The sequence below is a fragment of the Theobroma cacao genome, chromosome 1, assembly GCF_053813885.1.
Source record: "Theobroma cacao isolate CCN51 chromosome 1, ASM5381388v1, whole genome shotgun sequence".
Lineage (NCBI taxonomy): Eukaryota > Viridiplantae > Streptophyta > Magnoliopsida > Malvales > Malvaceae > Theobroma > Theobroma cacao.
The window spans coordinates 28,212,071-28,220,321 of record NC_142639.1 but is presented as its reverse complement, the minus strand read 5'-3'; the positions used below and the strand labels follow the sequence as shown (position 1 = coordinate 28,220,321).

At 36.8% G+C, this 8,251-nt stretch overlaps 2 protein-coding genes across 2 annotated transcripts; one reads left to right on the top strand and one right to left on the bottom strand.

The window, feature by feature from the left end:
- Nucleotides 1-362: 362 nt before the first annotated feature.
- Nucleotides 363-6,563, top strand: MCM2 (minichromosome maintenance (MCM2/3/5) family protein). Its single transcript, XM_007049940.3, has 16 exons — nucleotides 363-879; nucleotides 1,274-1,452; nucleotides 1,523-1,712; nucleotides 1,884-2,103; nucleotides 2,194-2,401; nucleotides 2,672-2,806; nucleotides 2,894-3,085; nucleotides 3,215-3,387; nucleotides 3,474-3,662; nucleotides 3,798-3,914; nucleotides 4,201-4,285; nucleotides 4,378-4,524; nucleotides 4,624-4,749; nucleotides 4,840-5,022; nucleotides 5,864-6,025; nucleotides 6,121-6,563. Exons 1-16 carry the CDS (start codon nucleotides 489-491, stop codon nucleotides 6,244-6,246), a joined length of 2,823 nt encoding a protein of 940 aa, XP_007050002.3. The 5' UTR covers nucleotides 363-488; the 3' UTR covers nucleotides 6,247-6,563.
- Nucleotides 6,564-6,995: 432 nt separating this feature from the next.
- Nucleotides 6,996-7,722, bottom strand: LOC108661391 (uncharacterized). The gene is made up of 2 exons (XM_018117821.2): nucleotides 7,317-7,722; nucleotides 6,996-7,054 (listed from the first exon to the last, which is right to left on the bottom strand). Exons 1-2 carry the CDS (start codon nucleotides 7,720-7,722, stop codon nucleotides 6,996-6,998), a joined length of 465 nt encoding a protein of 154 aa, XP_017973310.2.
- Between the last annotated feature and the right edge of the window lie 529 nt (nucleotides 7,723-8,251).

Here is an 8,251-nt window from a genome sequence, read left to right as displayed (position 1 = left end):
AATTATTTCTTATTGTAACTAATTCTTTCAACTATTACAATTAATTAGTACAAATTTTATTACTTATCAAATTATTTGATGGGCTTATAAATTATGAGTAGAAATTATAATCACATTCATATTTAAATTAATAAGTTTTAATATATATATATATAATATTAACAAAAAAATCAATTAACATTTCAAATAAAATTAATATAAAATTAGACTAAACTCATTTACGGTGAGACTTTGACCTATCAAAGGCTGCAAGCCGAGCAGACCATTTAGAGGTGATTAAGTAGCGAGACGTTGGGCTGGGCCAAGTCGAAGTCTGGATAGGATAAGCAGTATGACGCGTACCCCATTTTGGCGCCAAACATTCCCGCCAAAATGGAGAGGGTTTTACCATAGTGTGCGTATTGGGTGCCCTGCGGAAAGAGAGACTCATTTTCCCTTTTCGTTTCTAATTCTGATACGGCTGAGTGGCCAAAGAAAATCGGGGAAGAATGGCGGGAGAAGATTCGGGGAATCCGCTGCCGTCGACGCCAGAATCGCCGACATCTGCGGGGTTTAACACGGATCAGTTGCCCCATGACAGCAGCCACTCATCGGACGAGGAAGAGGCGGCGGTGGATCCAGAGATAATAAGAGACGAGGTGGATGTGGTGGAGGAAGAGGAGGACGAAGGAGAAGATCTCTACAATGATAATTTCATGGATGATTATAGGAGGATGAATGAGCATGACCAGTACGAGTCGATGGGGTTGGATGACTCTCTGGAGGATGAGAGAGATTTGGATCAGATCATGCAGGATCGTAGGGCTGCGGAGTTGGAGCTTGAAGCCCGTGATGCTCGCCTCTCCAATCGCAAGCTCCCCCAGCTTCTCCATGACCAAGGTTGGTGTTTCAAATATAATATATATGTAAAAATTTCATTGCACTAAACGATATGTAGTAGAAATCATGTTCCTAGACTATTCTACCTATTTCATTTCCGAGCATGCTTTTTAGGCCTTTCAAAATTGTATCTAACTCTCCTATAATACCCATTTTAGGCCTTCTTGCTCCAATCAATACAATGCGTTTATGACTAGTTTAGCTAGCTCTCTGTCAGTTAAAACTTGAAAAGTTAACAGTAAGAAAAAACGAAGAGGGGTGCTTGTCAATACAAACAAGACTTTTCGAATCATATGAAGTGCTCCATGGCCTACCATTTTTCTGTTTCTGGTCTAACTTTTTCTCTCGTTGTATATAAAGTAGTTTGTATATGAAGTTGAAATGATGATTGCAGATACAGATGATGACAATTATAGGCCATCTAAGAGATCAAGAGCTGATTTCAGACCTCCAGCTGCACCAAGAAGCTATGATGACACTGATGGCATGCAGAGTTCACCAGGAAGGTCACAGCAAGGCCACTCAAGGGACGATGTGCCCATGACTGATCGTACTGATGATTACCCCTATGAGGTTCTGTCCTCTCCTCAACTTCAATCATTTGGCATTTCAAATTGCATCTAACTCTCCTCATTATATCCAGGATGAAGATGATGATCAAGTTGAGTTTGAGATGTACCGCGTCCAAGGAACATTGAGAGAGTGGGTTACTAGAGATGAAGTGCGTCGCTTCATTTTCAAGAAGTTCAGGGATTTCTTACTTACATATGTGAACCCAAAGAATGGACATGGGGACATTGAATATGTACGCCTCATAAATGAGATGGTGTCAGGTAAAGCATCAGTTCATCTTTAGCCTCAAGTTTCCAAAAGCTTAAATGCACAACAAAGTTTGATCAATATTAAAAATGACCGTTCCTTATTCTGTACGTGCTACATATGCTTTCCATGCCCACATCGTTAATTGTTTTACTTATTGACTTACTCTTTCTTCCATTTTGCAGCTAACAAGTGTAGCTTGGAGATTGATTACAAACAGTTCATTTATGTACACCCCAATATTGCAATCTGGCTGGCTGATGCCCCTCAATCTGTCCTGGAAGTTATGGAAGATGTTGCCCAAAGGGTGGTCTTTGATTTGCATCCAAACTACAAGAACATTCACCAAAAGATATATGTCCGCATTACAAACCTTCCAGTTTATGATCAGATTCGGAATATTAGGTAATGGGGAATATTCACTTTTGATCACAACATTGATAATTTTACTTTCTCTATAGCTTTAGTTTTACCTTTTCATTTGGTTATTTCCAGGCAAATCCATTTGAATACCATGGTTCGTATTGGAGGTGTTGTGACCAGACGCTCAGGGGTCTTTCCCCAGTTGCAACAGGTAAAATATGATTGCAATAAGTGTGGAGCAATTTTGGGACCATTCTTTCAAAATTCATATTCAGAGGTCAAAGTTGGTTCCTGCCCTGAATGCCAATCAAAAGGGCCATTCACTGTCAACATTGAGCAGGTGAAGTTCTTACTCTCTTTCTGTGTTCCTGCATTTGAATTCTGTATATTTTTTGTGGGAAAGAAAGAATTATAACTTAGATTCTTTTTTTGAGCTTCTATTTGTTATTCCAAATTAAAACACCCCCACCTAAACCACAAATAAGTTTTGATTAATCTTAGTAGAGGTGTTTATTTTATTTTAATAAATTTCCTGTCCCAATCAATATAGATTAAAAGTGTAATTTAAGATTTAGATTTTCATTGTATATTTTTCCTTGCTTTGTTGTAGACGGTATACAGGAACTACCAGAAACTCACACTCCAAGAAAGCCCAGGAATTGTGCCTGCAGGACGGCTTCCAAGATACAAGGAAATAATATTGCTCAATGATCTGATTGATTGTGCCCGTCCTGGGGAAGAAATTGTAGGATCCTCCTGATATAATTGCTTCGTACCTAATTCTTGTGATAGGAACACTAATTTTGTTTTCATCCCATGTCACTTTTTCCAGGAGGTTACAGGAATTTACACAAACAACTTTGACATGTCGTTGAACACAAAAAATGGATTTCCTGTCTTTGCCACTGTGGTTGAGGCAAACTATGTTACAAAGAAGCAGGATCTCTTTTCTGCCTACAAACTCACTCAGGAAGATAAGGAAGAGATTGAGAAGTTGGCTAAGGATCCACGGATCGGAGAAAAGGTTTGTTATTTTACAATATTTTTCTGTTTTTGTAAACTGTGGCCCTGTCATATAATTTTGCAATATCTATTTGGAATGCTTTTTTTTGGGCAATATCTATTTTGATTGCTTTAATGAGCTATTTTTCAGATTATCAAGTCCATTGCCCCATCAATCTATGGTCATGAAGACATAAAAACTGCAATAGCTCTTGCCATGTTTGGAGGCCAGGAGAAAAATGTAGAAGGGAAACATCGGCTTCGTGGAGACATAAATGTACTACTTCTAGGTGATCCAGGCACAGCAAAATCACAATTCCTTAAGTAAGAGCTCGCACGCTCGATTTTTAGGTGACTCCAATCCTTTAATAATGGACATGCATTTACAATTTGAAGGATTTTTTTCTAAGGTATGTTGAAAAGACTGGGCAGAGAGCTGTTTATACTACTGGCAAAGGAGCTTCTGCTGTAGGGCTCACAGCAGCAGTGCACAAGGATCCAGTCACTAGGGAGTGGACCCTTGAAGGAGGAGCCCTTGTTCTAGCTGACAAAGGGATTTGTCTTATTGATGAGTTTGATAAAATGAATGATCAAGATAGGTAAGGGAAGGCAAGCATAAACGTTGGCAATATGATTAGATAACTTGACAAACACCCTTCCACCTTTGCGTTTCTTTTCTTGTTTAGAGGGGAATTAATTGAGCAATAAAATCATTGAAACATCTGTTTATTCAGGGTGAGTATCCATGAAGCAATGGAGCAGCAAAGCATTAGCATATCAAAAGCTGGGATCGTTACTTCTCTCCAGGCTCGTTGCTCTGTCATTGCTGCAGCAAATCCAATTGGAGGAAGGTATGCAGTTGATGGTTTATATATATGATGTTGATTTGGTGAATGTCTTCATTGTAGAGTTTAGAACATCCTTCACTAGCCATGGATGCACCTAAAAGCAGATTTCTGAATCCGCTCTTAGGATTCATATTCTTGTGTACTTATCATCTTTGGCCATTCAAATGACAACCCACCCCCCAGCCTAGAACCCTTCTTTTTGGTTGTAATCTTTTTTCTCCCTGCAAATTTTTATCATATTTTAGTAAGGAATCTATTCTAAAAACTAATATTGTATGCTTGTTTATAGATATGATTCCTCAAAAACGTTTTCTCAAAATGTTGAGTTGACGGATCCCATCATTTCTCGTTTTGACATCCTGTGTGTTGTTAAGGTTATTCTCTTCTTCCCTCAATATTAAATTTTTGTATTGGAAATTTCTGCTAGCTGATCTTAATAGTATAGGAACCTTGATTTCAAATGCAGGATGTTGTTGACCCTGTAATAGATGAGATGCTTGCAAAGTTTGTAGTTGACAGCCACTTCAGGTCACAACCTAAGGGTGCTAATATAGATGACAAAGCCTTCAGTGAATCCCAAGAAGAGACTGAAGTGTCTGCTAGACCAGATGAGGTTCATACTCAGGATCCTATCTACATTCTCTAAACTGCTTGTGATTTTGAGACCTTGTCCTAAAACTAATCAATATGGATTTTAATGTTTGCATTTCAGATACTTCCTCAAGAATTGTTAAGGAAATATGTAACATATGCCAAGTTGAATGTATTCCCGAGGTTCCATGATAAAGATATGGCTAAGCTTACGAAAGTTTATGCTGATCTGCGAAGAGAATCTTCTGTAAGATTCCTTTTCTCGTTTGCTAGAGTGGATTTGAAAATTTTTTTTACTTTGATGTTGCAATGATTCGTATTCATTTTGCCTGTGTAGCGTGGACAAGGAGTCCCGATAGCAGTGAGGCATATAGAATCAATGATCCGGATGTCTGAAGCACATGCCAGAATGCACCATAGGCCGCATGTCACAGAAGAAGATGTGGACATGGCTATTCGGGTTCTTCTTGAATCATTCATTTCAACACAGAAGTTTGGGGTACAAAAAGCCCTAAGAAAGGTATAGGAAGAGGTTCACATCCTCTTACGAAAGCTTTCTCCATAAGTTGCAAAATACCTCTATTAATATACCTTAGTGCAGTATGTTCATTATCTTACGAGGTTTTTACGCACAAAGATCGAGTATGCTATTTCTTTCTATTTTTTCATCTCTATTTTGAGTATAAATAAGATGTGACAGGTAGTATTCTCAAGGCCTGCATTTTCAAGCATGACACTTGTACGTTAATGTAGTTATTTTGATGATTTCTATAATTGCTAATTGATGTAGTTGGGCCTCCTCATGTATGTATTGACAAGTTCAGTACTGGTTGGTATAGTATTTTTAATTTATTGCAGTCTAAATTGATCTCTTCTTATTCTGTGGGTCAAGCTATGTCAAGCATATTTTTAGGCTTTCACTTATATTTGGGAGTCATATGCATCCATGGGCATTGCTCTACTGGGCATTTGCCAATACAATCTTTCATGTCCTTGAAAGCTCTCTTTAAGAGCTTCTTATATGATTCTTTACTGCTTTACTCAATTCTGTTTAAGCTGTATCTGAATTCAAACCATCAAATTGTCTTTTTATGTACTTCACTGAATTTGCTGATTGTTATTTTGGTACACATATCATATGAAAAGTCAGCAATTTATTTGTGACAGACTAGGCTGAGAGGAATCTAATGTGTTCAAACCTAAAAATTTGCTTATGCTTTTGTCTCCATATCTTTTTTTTTTTGAAACTTCTCGTCTCCATATCTCTCCTGGTATATATATACAATTGGTTGTTTCATTATTTCAAAGACAGTTCATTTGTCATGGAATAGGCTGAGAAGTATCTGATATGTATTTTGCAGAGCTTTAGGCAATACATAACCTTCAAGAAGGACTACCACGGACTGCTCCTTGTACTTCTTCGGGAGCTTGTGAATAATGCTATGCGCTTTGAAGAAATACTCTCTGGATCAACTTCAGGGCTTAGCTATGTTGATGTGCAAGTAGCAGATCTGCAAGCCAAGGTACTAAAACTTACAGGTTTTTCCCTAGTAATGGTGATGGACTTGTAGGCCTTTTGACCATATTTAAGTTTTGGATTTACTGAACTTTTGTGCAGGCTGAAGAATATGAAATCACGGATTTGGAGACCTTCTTTTCTAGCTCTGAATTTAAAGCCTATTACAAGTTGGATGAACAAAGGAGAGTTATTAGGCATCGCCTTGCAGATGATGACAAAGCATAGCTGTGGCATTGGATGGATAGGTCAGTCCTTATGGTTCTTAAGGTTAAAAGTTCCTAGGCAGCCGTTTCAGATGATATAGCTCCTGTGGTGCCACTGGGTGACAACTATGTGAATGGGAAGGCCAACCAAATTTTGCGATGATGCAAGTGATAAGGGCTGACGCTTCGCAAATCACAAACCTAAGATTGTGCAATTGTGAGCATTGTTGGCTAATATATTATATGGATGTTAGTTTCATTAGCAACGAAAATACCTTCAAAAATGATTCTGTCGACTTGGCACAATTTTTTTCGATGCCTAAATGCTGATTCTGTCTATTTTAATTTTTCATACGATAACGATAATTGTTATTTGATATAAAAGTCAAGGATTTTTTTATAAAAAAAATTATAAGTCAAGATAAAAATATTTTAAAAAATAATCCAAATGTCTCTCTGTATATCTTTTTAATTTAATAGTTTTGAAATTAATTTTCATTATCAATTAAGTAATAATTCCTATTTTTATAGAAAATCAGAAATCACAATTTTATTATTAAATTTAATCACAAGTTTTGGTAGTAAAATTTAAAGAATAATCAATAAGTTCATGTTCTAAAACTGAAATCAAGATTCTATAAGTACCGGGAGCATGATTGGATTCTTTTAAAACAGTAGTCTTATTGTGAGATAATTCCAAAACATAAGTTCTTATGGAAATTATTACCAAAGGTTGCACATGTTCTCAGCATAAGATCACCTCTCTTTCATTTACTTTGGGTTTTCTCTGAGCCCTTGCAACATATTGCAAATATGAAAAGTGTCAAAATCTACCCATCAAAAATTAGAAGGATCAATAGTCAAATTAGTTTTTGTATTAAGCACAATTAACATACCTTCTGGAGGTTAGTCTTTCCTCAAAGTTGTCAACTAATGATGACAATTCCTTTTCCAATGACCAGGCTTGTCATAATGAAAACAATTTCCTTCACTTTTTTTTCCTCTCAGTTCAATTTTCCATCCTTTTTCTTTTTAGAAACTTATAGCTATTAAACTTATTATTTTTGTTCTTGCCTTTAGCCTTGAACTTACAGCCACTTGCCTCTTCAATCAATATGACAGTACGCTTTTCCTTCTTTATCAAATTCTCCGCTACTTGCAACATATTGAGTAGCTTAGATGGTGTCACCACCATCTTATTCATGTAATAGTTCAAAACAAGCTGATTGAAGGATTTTGGTATGGAAAATAGGATGACATCAACCATTGTTTCAACATCCATCTCTACACCAAGCATCTCCGGTACATTAATGAATGAAATCATCATCGAGACATGTTCCCAAACTGGACTACTTTCCACCATTTTAGTGGACCTAAGGCCTTTTATAGCTGCTTGTTGTGCACTACGATTTTGTTCTCCAAACATCTCCTGCAAGTTATGAATTATATCCTTGGCGGTAGCTAGGCCTTGATACAGCTTTTGCAACACATTGGTCATTGAAGCTAATATGTAGCATTTAGCTATCTCATCTGCCTCATGCCACTTGTTTTGTTTTGTTTTTTTTTTTATAATTGGGGGAAGGGAGATTCAAACCCTGCTCTTTGGGCAGGGAGATTATGCACCAAGCAATGAGACAAATGCTCGGGTGCTGCCTCATGCCACTTGTTAAATGCATTCTTTTGTTCACCTGTGACATCAGTTTTATGAAGTTTAGGTGAATTTGTGGTTAACACATGAACTATTTTTTTCAATAGTGAGAACAATGATCAAATTTCTTTTCAAATCCACATAATTTGGACCTGACAATCGATTGCCATCCAAAATTTATGACAAGAGATTAAAGTTGGTCATTTTAGATCTGCACAATAGTGCAAAATTAAATTTTATATCAACATGTATAACACACGCACATATCTATCGAATTTAGGCATAAAATCTATGATGGTACCTCACTAGAACATTAATAATTCCTAAATTAAAATATAATAATTACATTCAAACTTCTAAGTGTATATAAGAAACCATA

What these genes read in the sequence shown, in the direction of transcription:
- MCM2 (XM_007049940.3), top strand. Translation starts at nt 489, where the DNA reads ATGGCGGGAGAAGATTCGGGGAATCCGCTGCCGTCGACGCCAGAATCG. An exon ending in CCAGCTTCTCCATGACCAAG is followed by an intron (nt 880 to 1,273) that starts GTTGGTGTTTCA and finishes TGATGATTGCAG; the next exon opens with ATACAGATGATGACAATTAT. An exon ending in CCCGTCCTGGGGAAGAAATT is followed by an intron (nt 2,807 to 2,893) that starts GTAGGATCCTCC and finishes CACTTTTTCCAG; the next exon opens with GAGGTTACAGGAATTTACAC.
- LOC108661391 (XM_018117821.2), bottom strand. Translation starts at nt 7,722, where the DNA reads ATGACCAATGTGTTGCAAAAGCTGTATCAAGGCCTAGCTACCGCCAAG. An exon ending in GATTGAAGAGGCAAGTGGCT is followed by an intron (nt 7,055 to 7,316) that starts GTAAGTTCAAGG and finishes TTTGATGGGTAG; the next exon opens with ATTTTGACACTTTTCATATT.